The sequence below is a fragment of the Botrytis fragariae genome (assembly GCF_013461495.1).
Source record: "Botrytis fragariae strain BVB16 chromosome Unknown tig00000161, whole genome shotgun sequence".
Taxonomy (NCBI): Eukaryota; Fungi; Ascomycota; class Leotiomycetes; order Helotiales; family Sclerotiniaceae; genus Botrytis; species Botrytis fragariae.
Window position 1 is genome coordinate 1235921 of NW_023500998.1, and position 18742 is coordinate 1254662.

The following is an 18742-nucleotide window of genomic DNA, read 5'->3' on the forward strand; positions in this document are numbered from 1 at the left end:
AAAATCGGCGAAAGTAAGGATTAGCGTATCAAGCAAGGACAAGTTTTTCTCTTCCATTGATTGATTAATTCTGGTACTTCGCGACAACGATAGTAGATCACAACACTTTTCGTACGAGTGCAAAATACCAAAACCGGTACCATCAATTTTCCATTCTCAGCGAAGTCTTGAACTTTCAACGGGCTCCGGAATTTCCGATTCCCAGGTGGCTTATACCTACCTAGTATACAATGCACTTTATGCATGAAATCGGTGACGAGGGGGGAAACCATTTCGTGGCGGCTGCTCTATTCAAAACCTGGCAAAGAGGAAAAGGCTGAGTGAGTTTCAACTTTGAAGCCTTCACACAATGGCAAGAATAGGCATATTTTGCTGCCCCATTCACCACCGTTCGCAAATCATGATCCCTCCAAGGATCTAGGGAGAAATGGACAATAAAATAAAACATTGAAAACTTTATATTGCAAATATGTACATGGTATGAAATTACCCCTCTCAATGATTCCTTCTTAAGTTCCTACCTCTTCTTTACTTTTTGCAATGCTGGCTCAATCACATTTCATCTTACCTGCTGTAACCATTCGATATCCGATTCGACCTTGCTCCGACCAAAATCATTTCGCTACCACGGAATAGCCATCTCGTCCAGGTAACGAGCCTTTTCAAGAACCAGGGATTGATGGGATTTTTCTGAAGAAAAGGAAAGCTTTCCGGGATTCGAGTGGTCTGGGGCCCCTGCACAAATCAAAGTGGTCGAATTATACTGCCAAAAAGAGGTAGAAGAGAGTAAAACAGGCTACGGTGACCAGCCTTCGCCCTTTTGACCAGCGCATTTTGCATCAAGGGCAATTCACTTCCCCGTTCTTGAATTATTCCACGCTCTTGCACACACAATTATCACTCTCAATCTCTAATCTTATCCAAGTTATACTTTTCGTATACTTTCTCAACTCTCTTCATTGTGTCGAATGTGTCAAGATTGAAATAAGGCAAAAAATATACTCGCAATTACGAAACTCGATTCTGCATCCAGGGTTTACTTCAAACGATCCGCGCGAACACCAATATAAAACAACCAATCTAGCGGCTTGTTCCTGAATTCGAGCGCTTCAAATATTAATTGGAGAAGCTGAGGAAGGGTCGAAGCTGAGGGGTTCAAGATCAATTCATCAGGAAAGAACAATACGACAAACAGAAACCACTGGAATGGGAACTGAGAATCAACACCATCAATCAATTTTCCACTCACAAATACAAATCAATCACAGTTTAAACAAACACGCGCATTGAGGTTTCGCAATTGCGAGACGAATCAATTTTACTCTTTTGTTTTACAGAGCAACAAATACAACAGTTTAAATATAATCGAAAATATCTTGCGCGCAATTGCGAATTGTTGGTTCTGTTAAGAGAAAATGGGTTCAACACAGTTTGGAAATTTCCATGTGAGTAGATCTTTGCATAGCACAATGGCCATTGAGATTGATTACTGACAAACATTCCATTTAGAACTTCTGCCGTGACTCGACGTTACCAGTCTGCAACGTTCGTACCACTCCCCAGTTTCAACAATATGATTCGCAATTCAGCGTTGCTAACCGGACTTTTAACAGCTATTCAATCCTCCCACCAACAGTAATTTCGGATACGGAGGCTGCGAGCTGACGGGTATATCGTTAGGCGGTGGGAAATATCTGGGCAATTTGGGTTCGTTCTGTTCCCGAGAATCAATGATCGGAAAGTCATCAACTAACGCCTCCGAAGGTTCGATATTAATTGCAGGAATTGCGATTGTAATCAGTGCATTCTTAATATGGCGGTCCGACCGAAAACAAGCAGCAGTGGGAAGAAGGTTTGTTAACATTCTCAAAATTATATTTGATTTGCATCAGTCACTTACATCTTGTCATACAGGGAAATGCAGCTCTTCCTCCTAGGTTATATAATCATCGAAATATGTGAAATATTTACTGTTGGCGAATTCCCATTGAGCGCAACTGTTCGGATAGTAAGTAGGACCAAGCTCTCAAGACCCATATGTGGAAGCTGATTGTTACCCCAGGCCTTTACCGGTATCCACCTCGGAATGATTAGCGCAACATTATGGATCTTGATGCTGAATGCTGTTGTGGGCTATCAGATAATCGATGATGGAACAGCCATGTCATTGGGTCTGATGGTTGCTTCAGCAGCAGTTATATTTATCGGAACTGGATACATTGCCCTCGATACTGGATACAGCTGGACCGGGCATTTCGATTCAAGCTTGACTGGTCAAGGCAATGGCCAAAATCGAAACATTGCTCTCTACGTCCTGTACCAACTCGCACCATTGGTGTTTTTGTTTGTGTTTTTTGCCCTAGAAACAGTCTTGGTCATCAAAGTTTTGGGCGAGCGTAAGCCCATGATCTTCTTAACGGGTGCTGCGGTTTTATTCGCTCTTGGCCAAATTTTCAATTATGTTATTAGCCCTCACATTTGCAACGGCACGAACGGAAAAATTGATGGAGCTCTTTTCGAGACGCTCTTCACTTTACTCTCTGTGGTAATGGTATGGACCTTTTGGTCAAGCATCACAGAAGACGATTGGCCAATGCCAGTCACCAACACATATTCATGAGGAATTTAAGGAAATCAGGGAGCAATGGAGTTAGGAATTTTGTTATAATGCGCATACGAAAGTCTTACGACAATATTAGTTTAATACCCGATGTGGTACATCTTGCTACACAAAAAGCATGAATATTGGCTCAAGGATAGCGCGTATTACAGCAGCTACAGCTCTTGTCTATGGGGTAATGAGGACGGAGAATTTCACGCCACACGAAAATGGGGGCGGAAGTAATAACGACAAGGGCGCAGCTAGGAACGATTATATGAATTGGCGGAATGGCTTGTATAACGATTTTGCGAGTATTATACCCAACATTGAACTTATAATAGGAGGAGACAGAACTTAATTCAGAGCATCAAAGTAGACCACTTTATTACCACATACTATATGCGATTCAAGGCTCTTGTGCCCCACTCATCTCAGATTTGAATGCATGCATGGCAGCTTATTAGTAGGATAGATCTTCAATCGCGCAGACTCGCATACTCAATCTAAGCAGGTACCTATGCCTTAGCTAGATATTCTGAGAGCTTGAATGTGACGCACTCTGTCATCTAGGTCTTGATGACCTTGATCCTGGACTCTAATATCCACCATACACTGGGAACTATTTATTAATCTGACGATTACAATGACACATGCAATCTTGTTTTAAGACTGGATAATGCATTATTGAATGTCAGTACGGCGGTGAACATAGTCAACCAATCACTACTATTGGGTAGGTAGTTGCTTATTTTTAAAGTTTTTCCCCAGATAACTCTCCCTACACACAAGGCTGCATAAAAGCATTGATGCTCTTGCTCTCCTCGGCAATTAACTGCTCCACTAAATTGTCTAGGAAGCTCTAGCCTTGACATTTCTGAAAGACATCAATCAGCCTTGTCCTCTTCCAAATAATCAACTAAAGATTTTATTTGCCATCCAATTCAGTTCTTCCATTTTTTACAACCACAAGAATGGCAGACTCTGACGGTGAATATGTCGAGGATCTCTCAGATGATGATATTGGAGCACCCGCCAATGTAAATGCTGGGCATGGCACTCGATCTACTGGAGCTGCCACAGGCGCTGGAGGGTCAACTGCCAAAGAAAAAGCCGCAAATGGCGGTGGTAATAGGCGGAAAGCTGCATGGGAAGATATTCAAAGAAGTTGGGATACTGTAGTCGAAGGAGCAGATGGTAGTATTAATTCTACTGTTGAGGGGTTAAGGGAAGCTAACAAAAGGAAGAGGTAAGAGGAGCTCTCATTTTGGAATGTTTTCACAAGTTGACAATGTGCTGATAATTGACCATTCCAGATTATTGAGAGATACGACGCCCTTACAGCGAGGTATTATTCGCCACTTCATTCTCATCCTTGACCTCTCCTTCGCCATGACAGAGAAAGACATGCGCCCCACGCGTTACCTTCTCACCATCCGTTACGCAAGCGAATTCGTTACCGAATACTTCGAACAGAACCCCATCTCACAACTCGGGATTATTGGCATGCGCGATGGCATTGCAGTGCGCATTTCAGATATGAGTGGAAATCCCACCGAACATATTGAACGATTGAAAGCTCTCCGCGTAGATCAGGGTCAAGGAAATCCCAGTCTACAAAATGCTTTAGAGATGAGCAGAGCTGCACTATTTCATGCTCCAAGTCATGGTACGAGGGAGATACTTATTATATACGGTGCGCTACTTTCAAGTGATCCAGGCGATATCCATGAAACGATTTCCTCGCTCATAACGGATCGCATACGAGTTAGTATTGTAGGACTTGCAGCCCAAGTTGCCATTTGCGCCGAACTATGCTCGCGCACTAATGCTGGGGATGATACCGCATATTCTGTTGCATTGAATGAAGAACATTTCAGGCAATTAATGATGGCAACTACAACCCCCCAGTCACGCGTACAAAAAAACAGTCACAGAGTAGTTTACTTATGATGGGTTTCCCATCTCGAACACTCGACCCAGGAAAAAGCATGAGCTTTTGCGCATGTCATGGGAAGTTAAGTAGAGGAGGTTATCTATGCTCGCGTTGTGAAAGTAAAGTGTGCTCACTGCCAGCGGAATGCCCGGCATGCGGCCTTACTCTTATTCTCTCCACCCATTTGGCCCGCTCATATCATCATTTATTCCCCTTGCGCAATTGGGTTGAAGTTCTTTGGAAAGATGCCGGAAAATCCAAAGGGTGTTATGGGTGCCAAGTAACTTTTCCCCAAAGGGACGCACATGAGAAAGGTGCCTCCGAGCAAGCAATGAAGGGCATGAGCGAGAGTGGGAGGTATGCGTGTGAGGTCTGTGGTAATCACTTTTGTATCGATTGTGATGTCTTTGCCCATGAGGTAGTGCATAATTGCCCAGGCTGTCAGAGTGATACAAGGGGCTTGATTAGCGGTGTTGATGGGAGAGGTGGGGGAGCTCCAGCGAGGAGTGTGGAGAAGGATATAGATGCTATGGTTGAATGATCAGCATCTAGTCTGACAGTTCAAATGCACGCGCAAATGGGGAAAATAAAAGTTGGCGTCAGGGCGAAAGCATAGGTGACTGGGATAAAATTCACGGCTTAATGATTCGCTCAACAAATACTAAAGGGAAATAGTGATCAAATGAAATAATACTAGCGAAACTAGAGGCGAGGCGAACTGAGGCGTTTAGCGGATTGGGTTATATTTGAATAACACAGTAGACTGCTAGTTAGCTTGGTAGATATTTCCTTAGGGAAATGTCTTTACACAAGTGGAAGATAGGCAAAATATGCTGTGGATAGTAATGCAAAGAAAGTTGAGATGGCGAGGCTAGCAAAATTGCGAAGGACAAATCCCTACTAGTAACCGCTCGTCTTTCACATCGAGGCATCGCAACTAAAAGATTATTTGTTTATCAAATTTGAATAGCATCAAAATGTGTCATACACGCATATCCACGATTTCTCCGGTTCACTTCTCATAAGAAGTAGTCGACTGTTGTATTTAGTAGCAGTATGTGATATAGAGTCGTCGAATCGTTCTTCCAAACACGTTCAAGCAAATTGTAAACATTCTGATGATACCATTAAAGCCATGATTTCACACCAGCCATCGCGTCCTCGCTTCTCACCTCTCAGACCTAAAAGTCGTCACCACCACCGAAATCATCTCCTCCGCCACCGTTATCTGCACCATCCTCGTATCCTTCATTGTACTCATTTTGATCATGATCTTGGATTCTATATGAAGCCAGTTAGTATTTCGTTTCAGAATTTCCAGTACAAAATGGAAGAGAGTATCCAAACTTACGCATCCTCGAGCAACATTCCACCAATCAATCCTCCACCCAATCCTAATGCCGCACCTCCGGCCATTCCCATTCCCCCGCCGCTCTTTTGTGGCCTCTGCTGCTGATAGCCCCCTCCATAACCACCTCCATACCCTTGTTGTGGGGGTAACCCTGAGGTGGATAACCTTGTGGTGGATAGCCTTGTTGTGGATACTGTTGCTGTTGGTATCCACCATACTGTGGTTGTTGCGCATACTGCTGTTGATACTGTTGCTGCGGCGCACCTGAACTCGAGCTCGAACCACTAGTTTTTCCTAAAAGTTTTCCAAAAAATCCCTTTTTCTGTTCGCGCGGAGGTAGTTCTTGTTGCGAATAGGAAGGCATAGGAGTGTTTTGATAGTCTTGCTGGGCGTTGCCGCGCATACCACTGCTTGAACCCCCACGAGCATCTTCTTCGGCTTGCAAACGACGGGCAAGTTCGGCGTCGCTTTCGGTGTTGGGAGAGGGGTCGTAGGGATTGCTTTTGTTGTCGGAGGGGTAGGTAGAAGAGCCACCGGAGTATCCTGGAGGTGGACCGGGAGGAGCGCTATCACCGGAAGGATAGACAGGTTCGGTGGGTTTGTCCCAGGTAGACTTCTTGGTGTAAATGTTTACATAGAACCTAGTTTCTTATCAACTTCCATAGTGTAGTTGAAAAGGATGAGATTAATACACACCATTCTTTGTATTCGGCGTTCCATATTGCTTTGTATCCTTCAGGAACTTTCGGAGGCGGAGGACCGGTAGGAGGGGCAAAATCATTCATCTTAAAGTTGGTGCTTCCTTCTGAGTCTGTTGTTGTAAGATCGACAGGTGTTTTGGAGAAACAAGATGGTTAAATTCCGTGAAAAGTATCTGAATAAAATATAGGTGTCAAATGACTGTCTTGTATGAAAAGAAGGACAGTGAATGGCGAAACGATGATGAAATCAGGGTGCCCACTCAGCCACAGCAAGATAGCTGATGAGGGGTTTAGCGTATGCACAGTCCTATGGAGTGCCTAAGTCAGGGGGGAGAACTTGGCTACAAACTCCAGTCTCAGCTAATTGTCGTGCACCAGTACTAAAATTGTAGAGCACTTGGGATACTTAGGTATGTACTTCAAAAAGCTTCGTTTTGTTGAGTAGACACGATTGTATTTCCAGAATCATAATCACAATTTCATCTACATGAAAGAAAGATAATCAAATTCAATAAAATACCATTGACTTCGCAGCGCAGCCACACTTGTTATCTTCTGACCCAATCCCAGACGTCATTCCCAAGCGAGCTAGCAACCAATACCCGCCACTTTCAATACTTAATCACCGCCAACCTTGTACTCAGCTTCACCACAACAACATCAAATATTATAGAACAAAATCAATCATGAAGTTTTCTCTCAGTGTTGTTACTCTGCTCTTCAGCAGCACTTTTGTCGCTGCAAGCCCTTTTTTCAGTAACGGTCAAACCGTTCTTGACGATAAGCAAGCTGTTCCTGGAAACAACCCTCTCACCTATTGCAATGCCGATCATTCGTCTGATATCCTATCGCTCGACCACGTCAATTTGAATCCCAATCCTCCAACTGCGTACGCAAAAACTGTAGAATCTTGGGACGTCAAAACAGAAGCTAATTAGACAACAGTGGGAATAAACTTACCATCGAGGCGGTCGGCACCTTGTCGCAGACATTGGAGAAGGGTGCATACGTTCGCTTGCAAGTCAAATATGGCTTGATTCGACTTATCAGTATGACAGAGGATCTGTGCGATCAAGTATCTAACGTCGATTTGAGTTGCCCGATTGATGCTGGAAAGATTACAATCACAAAGGATGTTGATCTGCCAAACCAGATCCCTCCCGTAAGTCTTCAAGTTGTACTATATTTCATTATTCTTCTTCTAACTCATCATATCAGGGAACTTACACCGTCTTCGCCGATGCATTTACTGCGGATGATGAACCCATTATTTGCTTACAAGCAACGGTTACGTTTTCACGTTAGACCACCCCAATACTAGATAATAGCTACATAATACCCTCAAATTGTACTTAGGATTTCGCGGAAAGCAGAGATTTGCATGTGGACTGTATTAGGTCGATGAATAATGGTGGATGAAGGAGTTTACTTCCTGTGAATCCCTCGCCCTGTGTCTTGACAGATACCTCTGATCACGGGGTCTTTTATTTGCTTCTGGGTGCGCCGTTCTCATGAGAACTGAATATACGAGAATTAATGATTTGGATTAATACAGAAGTCTCTATCTTGATGTCCCGCTCCACCAATTCATTACATGCCAGTCATATGACATGGAAAATGCTTAGATTTTGATGATTTGTTGGACCTATGTAATTCTTCAATGCTATGATCAGTTGATTCTGATGCTAAGTTATGTATACTTTGAAAGGCCACAAGGAAATGCATGTGCACGATTTCATAAACTGGCATACTCTTGTATTCATTTGCTTGATATCAATAACCCCATGACGGTGTTAATCTCGAAAACGCCCAACTCTCTAGCCATATAAACACACAGTCCTACCCATAACACACAATCTCCCCTAAAACTACTACAACTGGCCCTCACTCTCCAAAGAGTCTTCGAACTCTTCTTAGAACACTATCCTTCTCTGGATCGTATGGGTGATCTTTACTTGGTATTTCCAACAATGCAGGGAATGCGGCTGTGTATGTATCTACTCGATGGCGTATACGTTCCGCAATCTGTAAACCTTCTGTTAGTCTTGCGTACTCTGTAGCTAATTGTAACAACTATCTTACATGTTGGTTGATCAATAAAATACCAATATCCTTCCTCTCAGTTGTGAATCTCTCAAAGGCTTCCTCAATTGCAGCATTATCTGTCTTGTTATCGACAACGAGGAAGTTCTTCTGCGAGTCTGGCGGTGAAGTGACATGCTATGCCTTCATCAGTAATCTCTTTCTTGGACGACAACTCCGTAGAGTAAAACAAGATATCTCATACACCAATGCCTGCCAACAACAGTCCAGTTACAGAGTCCTACGAGGCTGGTTAGCAATATTCACAACAGCTTGGATCGATTTAAAGCTCACCTCATCACCAATAACGGCAAGAAATTGCCTATCTTTATAGGCAGATGCTGGAGCTGCCATATTGTCTGTGTTTGTTTGATATACTTATCCAAACAATCAATCCAGTGGCAGCGTTAAGCAAGGTGAGCTCTCGGGCCCCACTAAAGTTCTGCGCTAGCGTACGGCACCCCTGGCTGCAGCTACCATGACCCACGTCCAAAATATAAATCATCCCCCCAGAACGCCTCTGTAGTAAACAACAGGAACGGATATCGCAAGGAAGCAAATTCGATTGCAATAACTCATCGAGTTTACGATTGTCGCTCCTTTTGCTGACGTTCAATGATGTGAAGATATCATCGACGTCTTTTTCATCATGCCGCGACTTGTGCGCCGAAGACCGCTTCGTGAACGGATTACAGATTGGTTTAATATTCAGGATTGGTTATTATGGATATCGGAGGAAATCGAAACAAGAGATTGGGATTCGAAAGCATATGCTAATCCACTGGGTCTTGGATTACATTTTATACTATTAATTGCGAGGGCGAACAGTGGAGATGAAGGTCATGGAAATGGAGATGATGTGTTTGGGGATGTGCCTTCAGGATCGGGATGGTTGAGCTATTTGGTAAGAGTTACCACTGTGAATAGTGACTTGTATTGCTTGATACTAACTAATTAAATAGTCTACTCTAGTCGTCTATTTACTGACGGCATTGTCGATCTTAAATGCATTCTCAACCTTCTCACGAAAGCGCAATTACCGCCTCTTCGAGAGCTCTATCGAAACCGCTCCCACTACCCCTTCTGCTCACAGAGTACGCGTAGACTCTTCGCCAGTATCTTCTTCTCCTCTTCGGTTCTTCTCGAATATGCTAGGGGATACAAGTGCGCAGTCAAGAGCGCATCCAGACCCAACTCGGGATGTTTGGGAGATCGCTGTTTGGGATCCTATACCAGTTTGCCTACGATTATTCTGCCTATTTAGTCCTGGACATGTACTGGTTTATTGGCTATTCCTTCCAACATTATCGTCGGATGCTCGACCAAGTGTTACGATTTTTACTACTCTGGTTTTAGAAGCCTTAATGACTGGGCAATTACTTCTTTTAGAAACAAATTTTTCGCAGCAAGAAAAGGACAACAGCATTATACAGAAAGAAGTCATGAGCGAATATGATGCCAAATTTGTACATCCCCGTTTGAATCCGGTCATGCGAGATGTTGGCACACAGTTTTCTGGGCCGGGTGCTGAAGCCGGACGAGAGGAAGAAATTGAAATCTACACGCCGAGTGTGGTTCTCAAAAAAGGCTTCCGTACTAATCCAAACCCTAACTATGCCAAGTATGTTGACCCGGACAGTGTTAGTCCTACCAAGCCATTCTCCCGTCAAATTTTCTCTCCTGCTCCATCCTTTATTTCAGCTTCCTTTCAGCAACCGCGAGATTCGCCCTACAGCAGAAAGATACCAAACACAACCATGAGACAACCCCAGTTCCGTCAAACGACTCCTACTACTGCCACATCGACTGGGTCGGGGATGGTGGTAGCTTGGGTATCTATAATCATGCCAACTCGCCTTTGAAGAAGACCAGCAGCATGTTCGACATGCAGGGACGAGACCGTAGAGATACACCCAAAAGCTCTTTAGATATGGCAGGGAGGGAAAGAAGAGATCAAAGGGAGAACGAAGCAAGCCCGATGAAGAGAGTGCAGGGAGGCAACGATGTTCGACCATTAGGCAGATTGCCATTTTCAAGCACTGAGAATGATAGAAGAGTTAGCGGTTCAAGTGCCTTCGATCCAAGATCAAGGTATGGGAATGTTGAGCATAGCCCATATAAAAGGGGCCCTTCCAGGTGGTAATTTTTTTCATAGCGGATTCTTTCATTCTTTTTAAATCAACTGTACAATGCATTTTTAGGAGTCTAGCAGGTCCGGTAACATGGTGGCACGATCTATAGTAATGACAAATACCATTACCAAACATTATCTCCTTGTACGTGTATATAATTTTAACAAATCCTGGAATTGGGGTGAAGGTGGTATGACCATTATTTTCACCGTCTCGCTTATTCCTGGTGGGGTTAAGGAGAGTGTGATATGAGATCACTTGTATCTCAACCTAAGTTGAGATTTTTTTGTTTCATGTCAGTGCTTGATCTAGCCTGCTTTCATAAACTACATATTTACTTTCCCATTGTTTTTGATTGCTTTCCTTTACTTCTACACGTTGTTTTTCTCAGTCTGAAGTAAATGCTGAACATAATTCGGGGTTAAATGCTTTTACATCGACTCAACCAAACGTTTCGCTGCTTTGAAACTAAGGTTTTTGTATTTTGAAAGGATAATTTTCCATGGGGGTATTGGAAACGGGAAGTAGATCCCATTAGCGTGCAGTGTCTAAAAATGCTGGTCGTTCCATAAGTACATAGTATTTAAGGATTACGGTCGATCGATAGACGGTATTAAAGATTCTGCTTGATCAAGCTAGCTATACCGATGTCGAAGTTCGACGCTTTATACAAACTCTTGCTTGAAGAACATGATTTTGTCCAATGAGATAAATGCAGCCTTAATGCAATGAATATATAAAGTCATAGATAAGTCCACGATTCGTATATAGTTGCCTTTTTCATCGCGAAGCAATGTTGGGCGTGAAAAGACTGTCAAGACCTATAGCACCAAATATAAGTTTTGGTGTTAACGTGCGCTAGTTCCTTCTCGATGAAAGTTAGTTTACTTAGCGCCATGGAAGGCCCTTATGAAGGCTAAACCATAGATTCCTAGTATTATCCCTTAGATAGAAAGACGGTCCCGTTCTTGGTATAGGGCTTGGCCTAGTGCTGTCATTTTGATACTTTTTTATGTCGGTTTTGTATTCTCCACTGTCATAGTTTGATATTCGCAGTTTCCAGAAAACGGCATTTTGTATACTGAGTTATGATCTGCAGCCCTATACCTGCATGTTAAATGTTGGGACCTTACAAGTATCGACAGATCAGAGAATTTTGCAGCTTCAACCATATGTGCCGATACTTCAGGCTGTTCAATGATGAATGGTAATGAGCATCGAAGTAAAGTGGGATGCTGCAATTTATATCTAGCAAAAGTCGATGAGGCAGGCTGTGTCTTTAGGGTGACTATACATTGAAAACCTGTCATCGCCCGCATTTTTCGACATAGTTCCATGTTGCAAGGAGACATAATACCATACTACAGGTAGTACTAGCTATTTGTAAGTTTTATAGTACATCCCGATGCAAATATTAAGGTAAGGCGATCTTTATTAGTACATGGACAAATTTGTGATTGATTTAGCGGGGAAGTCAAAGTCATTTGTCCAACTAAGCAGGAGCTATCCGAATCTTCCATCGACTAGCACCAGATGACACATATACAAGCCTTTTGGCCCATAGCAGTGCTAGACCATGCTTAGAAGCTCATCAAAAAATATGAAGGCTTTGAGAAATACGACTAGAATTACCGAACTCCAGACTTCTCCGTTAGTGGTCTGGAGATCTGCCTCCATCCTCATACAGTTGACCACTAGCGGAGAAGTTTTCTCCATGGCTTCATTGAAGACCAAATGGTTGCTAGTAGAAGCCATCGCTGGCTTCATCTAACATATTCTCCCACTTTTACTCTATCTATTCTCTTCTCTCTCTTCGTTCTTCAGAAAAAGTTAATACTGTGCAGTTCTCGTTATCATACACATTTTTGACTCTCAAAATTCGTACTTCAACAGTTTAAAATCAATATCAGAACCTTACCTCTTTACAATCAGTATTCCACTCGATTACTCAACTATATTCTGAACATTCAAGTTCCTTATTCAAACATCATTCAACGACCTGACCATTATACAACCTCGATACCTTCATCATGGGTATCAACATCATCTACTACTACGGCTACTTTGTCGCCGAGGATGTCTATAGCACTGCAATGGACGGTGCTAAAGATATCATACCTTGCAGACTTCGTCGCTCGAAGCTTTTCAGAAGGTCTAAAGAATCTAAGTCAGCCTCAACAGAAGAGCCTGAATATAATAACCCCACTTCACCAGAGGAAGAATGCTCAAAGTCATTCACCTCTGAAGACACCGCTGAGACCGTCATCCATTGCTCGTCGGAGGACAAGCAAAGCGAGCTTGACCAGTATATTTTCTCTAATGATTCTAAAGGATCCACAGACACGATCATTCATGATGAGACGGTCAAAATCTCGCGCCGCCAGAGGTGCAAAGCTAAGCTTCGAAAATGTCTGTCTTCAAAGACATTGAAAGCAAAATTCTCCAGCTATAGCATTTCTTCGGATGAATGCGTTGAATCAGGGGATGAAATTATTTCAGACAGTCACATCAACGCAAATGATCACATTGTTTCAGATAATCATGATGATATGAACAATGATGTTCATTTAGAAAACATTGTCAATACAGACAATATCGCTGTTACAGACGTTTCAGAAGCTTCAGGTAATATTTACCAAAAGAAGCAATGGTCTGTTTCAGATTATTCTCTATCTATCTACTCACAGGATGGTATTGATACCATCGTCGTCTCTCCAAAGGGGAAGGAGATCAACGACTTGAAAGCAAAATTATTCAACCAAGAGTTGGAAAACAAGAAACTTCGCTCAAAGGTCTCGCAGCTTAGCAGCGAGCCCACCTCAAAGTCAGTCTCTGAATCAGAGTCTGTAATTCATACTGCATTCGAGTCAACCAAAGTCTCCGAGCTTAGCAGTGACACTCCCACCTCAACTTCAGACTCAACATCAGAGTCTGTTATTCATACCCCATTGGAGACAAATAAAGTCTCCCACCGTCAAAGATATCGAGCCAAGATTCGTCGATGTCTTTCCTCTACTCAGGAATTCCTGGCACCTTTGAAGGCCTTACATCCCAACAATCGGGCTGAAAGGGGCCACACCAAGCAACAAGCCAAAGATGCCCTTGAAACTTTGCAGAACGCTCCAATGTTTTTCGAAGCAGTTCCATTTGAGTCCACTGAGGAGGGTGAAGCTCCAACTTTCTACTGCCCTCGTCATGGCACCTGTTCTTCTCATTTTGCTTGGTGTTTTTGCGATTATCATCCCAGCGCTGCCCATCGTCAAAGTGAAAGAGTTGAAGACTGGTTGCTGCCAGCTTGGCGTGCCAGTGTTACAAGAGGTATAGAGGAAGATAGGGCTGAAAAGGCTAGGATAGAAGAACAGGCTAAAATGGAAGAGCATGCCAGTATGGAAGAAAGGATCAGGATGAAAGAACAACTTAGCATGGAAGCGCAAGCTCTACCCGTTCAAGAGCAGTTTGAACCTCAAAGATTTTCTGCTGAGGACTATATTGATCTGATCAGCGACCTCACTGACGATTACCTTGGTTATTCACGCTCTAAATCACGCAGTCACAAGCGCAGCAAGAGTAAGAAAAGAGTTGAGAGAGCTGTAGAAGAAAAGATGGAGGAACAAGCTCTACCCATCCAAGAGCATTCTGAACCTCAAAAATACTCTGCTGAAGACTATAATGGTCCAGCCAGCGATCGGACCGACGATTATCTTGGTGTCACAGGCTACAACCCACGCACCGGAACGCTCGACAAGAGCAAAAGAAGTAAGAAGAACAAGGAACACCGCCGTGTTCGTTGGGCCAGTACTGAGAAGGGATGGGAGAGCAAAGCTGTAAGTTCTTCTAGCCCCTCGGCTGAATGCACCAAGGAGAATGAGAAGATGGAGGTGCCTTTTTTAGCTTAGACGCCGGTACGCGTGGTGACGTACACTACCACGTACACCATCACTACTGGCGAAGGAATGAGAGGAAAGAAAAGAAGGAAAAAACAATAAAAGAAAAGAGGAGAAGACATAGGAGACATAGGAGACATAGGAGCTCTTTCAATTAAGGAACACGAAAATTTTGTTTATACGGGTCTGTTTTTTAATATTTCTGTTTTCTGGGTTGGTCTGTTGTTTGATTCTTTTGTGTCTTGTATTTTATTTTACTTTTGTGATTTTCTGTTGTCTTTCTGGCGTTCGGGCGTTGGGTGTTTTGGTGTTTTGGCGTTTTTGGAGTTTTGGTATGTATACAGTAGCATAAGAATGGGAATAGAACAGAAAAGGATCAGATCAGATCAGATCAGTATAGGAACAGGAATTATCAGGATAGAATAGAATAGGACAGAAACTCCCTTTCAATGAAAGATTGTTATAACTTTGGTGTCCCAATTGCAACTGTTCCCCAATGTACAGAAGATGGTAGATCTTGTGGCACTAGTCACACATCAAGGACTGTAAACTATCATCGGAGAATCTAGGTTCGTGTCTTTACGATACAGATTAAGTCTGATGATTATAGACATGGCGACTAAGTTGGTCCTCCACTCCGTTAGGATATCAGTGACAGCTCGAGAGCCAACGAAAAAATGTGTCTTTACCCCATTTCACTGTGATTCTTCCTGGCAATAAGAATAAACAGAAATGACATCCTAGACTATTCTCCATGCCTTGGTAGTCAGTCATGCCATCTCACCATGTATCTTCCTGCCCTAAATATATGCTACTGCTTTTTAGATGAGCAAGACTACTAATACCACCCTATTTCCATCTCTCGTCTGAGCTGTTCCATTACGCGAGGACCGTATAGGTCACCAATCTACTCCCTGAGAGAATAGTAATCGTTCTTCCAAATAATGCCACTCGATTTTGCCTTCAAGTGGCTGTTCCAACCCTTTCCCGTTTCATCGAGTCATTATCTTAGGTTTAGCATGTCCCACTTGGGCTGTCAGATAGTAGTCTCTAATGTCCGTAGTATATACCCAGATATATAGATTCATGTTCTGAATTATTCGATGCGAGATAGATTCGATGTTCAATGCGAATTTCGAGATCCGAGATGGGTTCATTGCACACGATGCCTTTAGAGGACATGGTGACAGATGACTTGTTTCTCACACAAGCTGAAAACACAAAAACACATCGATATCTGGTTTGTAATTTTCATCAATATAGTTTGCGGCTCTGTGTTTCATGTGGCTTTCATCGGTATCCCTCCAACCCAAGGGTTGGTGGCATACGAGTGGAATACGGACAAAGCAAAACCCAATCTGGAGATGGAGTTATTTACTAATTCACTTTGAATCTCACAGACTGATGAATAACTCTCCCATATGTGTGTCTTGTTGATGAAGGAAATGAGTCTCCTTTATAATTGATCGAGCGAACTAGCGAAGCGTGGTTGTCTACTTAGGGCTTAGCAATCGTCACGAGAACACCTCTTAAGTACCACACACATTCTTAACGGAGCAAAGTTTATAAATAACAGATATACACAATACATATTAATCCTAAATTACGAGTCGCAAAAACCAAAAATCAAAAATGTATACAATGAGCCTGTTTCCCTCCTCGATACATAGCAACGTAAACCAAGCTCAACAATTTCGCAGATCCTATACCATATTCTCGTATATCAAAATTTCTGTAATCATTCCATATCCGATGCTGACGCCCAGCACCTAGCATCGTGACTATAGAAAGCTGTATATGATGTACATGGAATCTTATATTTCCAATGACGTTCTAGTTTCGAAAGTAGATCTATAACCAATTATAGAAACTAGTTTGTATTTCTGGCTCTTTCACTAAGATTTTGGGTCTCTAAAGCTCCACACGAGAAGCTTCATCATGAGTCTCTGCCCTCGGCTTTTATCTTATGTCTAAGCACTATTACGGTTAGTATATTTACAAGATCTGTAACCCACTTATATTCCTCAGCCTTGCTCCCCATACGCCACCTCCTCTCCCTTCTTCAGCAATCTTGCCACTGACATCTCTCCTGTAGCTTCCACGTTGGCCCGTGAAATCAGTTCCACTGCTAACCTGTCGCCCGTCCCCGCCAACCATAACAGGCGGTGTTGCAGGCTTCAAATCTCCATAGTACTTCGACTTGAAGCTATCGCCAGAGCCTGAATCACGTGTACGAAGGGGCTTAGGTGTTAGCTCGCGAATCTCGGGAGAACGCAGAGGTAGAGGCCAAGATGGCTCGTCCGTTATATCAGCACTTGGACTGCCGATATGTTCATCGGCATCTGGATTGATTGCGGACGGGGCTTGGGAGGAATATTTGGATGACGAGGAGGGGAAATTGTGACGTGGGGTTGGAGGGTTTTCCATTAGCGGATTGGGGAGATGGAAATTGTCATCATAATCATCGGCTGCGGTGGGATCAAGCGGTAAGGGATGGTAAGAAGACTTGATGGAAGTGGATGATTTTTTGGGCGAGTGGGGCCGAGAGCTTGAAGCGCTACTGCGATCGCCCTTCTTACTGAGAGAATCACTAGTGAACCAACTTATGACGCCACTATCAGCGTTGAAGTTGTTAGTAGATTCTTCAGCTGTGTGGAAGGATAGATCAGAGGCGGGAATTGAGGTATACGACTGGTGAGATGCGCGTTTTGGGGAAGAGGAGATTGACGGTGCTGCCTTGAAGTCTGGAACTGAGTGACGGGGTGATTGATTGGGCTTGTAGGCATTATAGCGAGCCGGAGAATCTGTGCGGGATGTACGAGGTGAGGATTGATTAGTCTGGAATGATTCATTGGAATTTGTCCGCGTGTGGAAGAAAGGTATTGTTGGAGGGCGATCGAGATCCTCATAAGCGGCTCCAGAACGCCTTTTATCCTCAAGGTTGGAACCCCTTGACAGTCTTTTCTCAGATGGAGCTGTGATGGTGGTGAAAGTTGAAATGGATGATTTGTTACGTTTGTGGCGAGAAGTGAGATTATCTTCCAGAGGGTTCATATCCGGAGGAAGTTGATTAATTTTGCGGAATGTGACAGCGAGATATAGGCATATAGCAAGAGTAATCAAATGAAGCCCGCCTCCAACTGTGGCTGCGTAGAAAAGAATGTCGGTGAAAATTGTTAGAAGAGTCTTATCAGAAAGAGACGTAGTCCAAGTAGTTTGTTTCGTTTTAGCTGCGAGAGAGATATACGCATAAAATGGTACAATACTTATGTCAGTCAAAGATGCAAACACCATATATGATGCTGAAGATCCCGGCGCTCTGCCGCCAGATCTTCGCGCTAAATGATATACCCCATAAATGGTATGAATAATTGCTACTGCGGGCTGAGACATCTCAATCAGTCGGTAGTTGATATGACGCATTCTGGGGATAACATACCGCAAGCTTCATGATCCACCCTGAAACCATATCCAAGCCCGTGATCAAAATTGACATGATTAGAAGGCCGACTGCTGCCAAGACTTGAAAACATCGCAATACCAATGCGACTTTTCTAGTCCATTTGACTCTCTTCTTGACAGAAGGGTCCATTGGTTCAGAATCCCCATTTCCAAAAGGAACAATGAGATAAGAACTGATGAAAGTATATCAGTATAGATTACAATAATCTCCAAAGGCATATTCAACGTACTCAGGATGTGCATTGAAGTTGACCAAAGGACCATCTGGTCGCTTTGGCCGTGGTGCCTGGGGTGATAAGCTCGCTCTGGAGACAGCTTTTGGATCAAAGGACCAATCTGTTTTGATTGGGTCATAAATGAAGGGAGGTTGGATACCCATTATACCTGACAATAATTAATGAAAGACAGAGTGAATATTGCAGGAATGAAGTCAGGAACGTGGATTTTGCAAAGAATGAATCAAGGGTATAACCTGCGATATTAATCCTGGAGATTAGAGCTTGGATCAACAAACTTAGATGCAAGCTTCGTTAACACAGCAACAAACGATAACTTTACGAAGCACAGCGTTATCGGACAATGCGATAAAGATTTC

At 43.2% G+C, this 18742-nt stretch overlaps 9 protein-coding genes across 9 annotated transcripts; 6 read left to right on the plus strand and 3 right to left on the minus strand.

The window, feature by feature from the left end:
* Nucleotides 1-1415: 1415 nt before the first annotated feature.
* Bfra_009556 (putative export control protein chs7- protein) lies at nucleotides 1416-2620 on the plus strand (the record flags this gene model as incomplete). The annotated part of the gene is made up of 6 exons (XM_037339897.1): nucleotides 1416-1445; nucleotides 1510-1545; nucleotides 1614-1707; nucleotides 1765-1852; nucleotides 1915-2008; nucleotides 2063-2620. 6 exons carry the CDS (start codon nucleotides 1416-1418, stop codon nucleotides 2618-2620), a joined length of 900 nt encoding a protein of 299 aa, XP_037189947.1.
* Nucleotides 2621-3573: 953 nt separating this feature from the next.
* On the plus strand, nucleotides 3574-5076 carry Bfra_009557 (putative tfiih basal transcription factor complex p47 subunit protein; the record flags this gene model as incomplete). The annotated part of the gene is made up of 3 exons (XM_037339898.1): nucleotides 3574-3848; nucleotides 3916-4516; nucleotides 4537-5076. The coding sequence occupies 3 exons, from the start codon at nucleotides 3574-3576 to the stop codon at nucleotides 5074-5076; spliced, it is 1416 nt and encodes a 471-aa protein (XP_037189948.1).
* Nucleotides 5077-5716: 640 nt separating this feature from the next.
* Nucleotides 5717-6671, minus strand: Bfra_009558 (putative rna-binding protein fus tls protein; the record flags this gene model as incomplete). Its single annotated transcript, XM_037339899.1, is given in 4 exon segments — nucleotides 5717-5816; nucleotides 5887-6037; nucleotides 6052-6527; nucleotides 6583-6671. 4 exon segments carry the CDS (start codon nucleotides 6669-6671, stop codon nucleotides 5717-5719), a joined length of 816 nt encoding a protein of 271 aa, XP_037189949.1.
* Nucleotides 6672-7273: 602 nt separating this feature from the next.
* Bfra_009559 (putative phosphatidylglycerol phosphatidylinositol transfer protein) lies at nucleotides 7274-7996 on the plus strand (the record flags this gene model as incomplete). Its single annotated transcript, XM_037339900.1, has 3 exons — nucleotides 7274-7476; nucleotides 7533-7749; nucleotides 7806-7996. The coding sequence occupies 3 exons, from the start codon at nucleotides 7274-7276 to the stop codon at nucleotides 7890-7892; spliced, it is 507 nt and encodes a 168-aa protein (XP_037189950.1). The 3' UTR covers nucleotides 7893-7996.
* Nucleotides 7997-8471: 475 nt separating this feature from the next.
* On the minus strand, nucleotides 8472-9023 carry Bfra_009560 (putative vacuolar atp synthase subunit f protein; the record flags this gene model as incomplete). Its single annotated transcript, XM_037339901.1, has 4 exons — nucleotides 8472-8612; nucleotides 8670-8807; nucleotides 8875-8910; nucleotides 8964-9023. The coding sequence occupies 4 exons, from the start codon at nucleotides 9021-9023 to the stop codon at nucleotides 8472-8474; spliced, it is 375 nt and encodes a 124-aa protein (XP_037189951.1).
* A 295-nt stretch (nucleotides 9024-9318) lies between these two features.
* On the plus strand, nucleotides 9319-10812 carry Bfra_009561 (uncharacterized protein; the record flags this gene model as incomplete). Its single annotated transcript, XM_037339902.1, has 3 exons — nucleotides 9319-9573; nucleotides 9632-10290; nucleotides 10371-10812. 3 exons carry the CDS (start codon nucleotides 9319-9321, stop codon nucleotides 10810-10812), a joined length of 1356 nt encoding a protein of 451 aa, XP_037189952.1.
* A 2019-nt stretch (nucleotides 10813-12831) lies between these two features.
* Nucleotides 12832-14697, plus strand: Bfra_009562 (uncharacterized protein; the record flags this gene model as incomplete). Its single annotated transcript, XM_037339903.1, has 1 exon — nucleotides 12832-14697. The coding sequence occupies one exon, from the start codon at nucleotides 12832-12834 to the stop codon at nucleotides 14695-14697; it is 1866 nt and encodes a 621-aa protein (XP_037189953.1).
* Nucleotides 14698-15850: 1153 nt separating this feature from the next.
* Bfra_009563 (uncharacterized protein) lies at nucleotides 15851-16122 on the plus strand (the record flags this gene model as incomplete). The annotated part of the gene is made up of 2 exons (XM_037339904.1): nucleotides 15851-15925; nucleotides 15949-16122. 2 exons carry the CDS (start codon nucleotides 15851-15853, stop codon nucleotides 16120-16122), a joined length of 249 nt encoding a protein of 82 aa, XP_037189954.1.
* Nucleotides 16123-16680: 558 nt separating this feature from the next.
* On the minus strand, nucleotides 16681-18526 carry Bfra_009564 (uncharacterized protein; the record flags this gene model as incomplete). The annotated part of the gene is made up of 3 exons (XM_037339905.1): nucleotides 16681-18069; nucleotides 18125-18320; nucleotides 18378-18526. 3 exons carry the CDS (start codon nucleotides 18524-18526, stop codon nucleotides 16681-16683), a joined length of 1734 nt encoding a protein of 577 aa, XP_037189955.1.
* Between the last annotated feature and the right edge of the window lie 216 nt (nucleotides 18527-18742).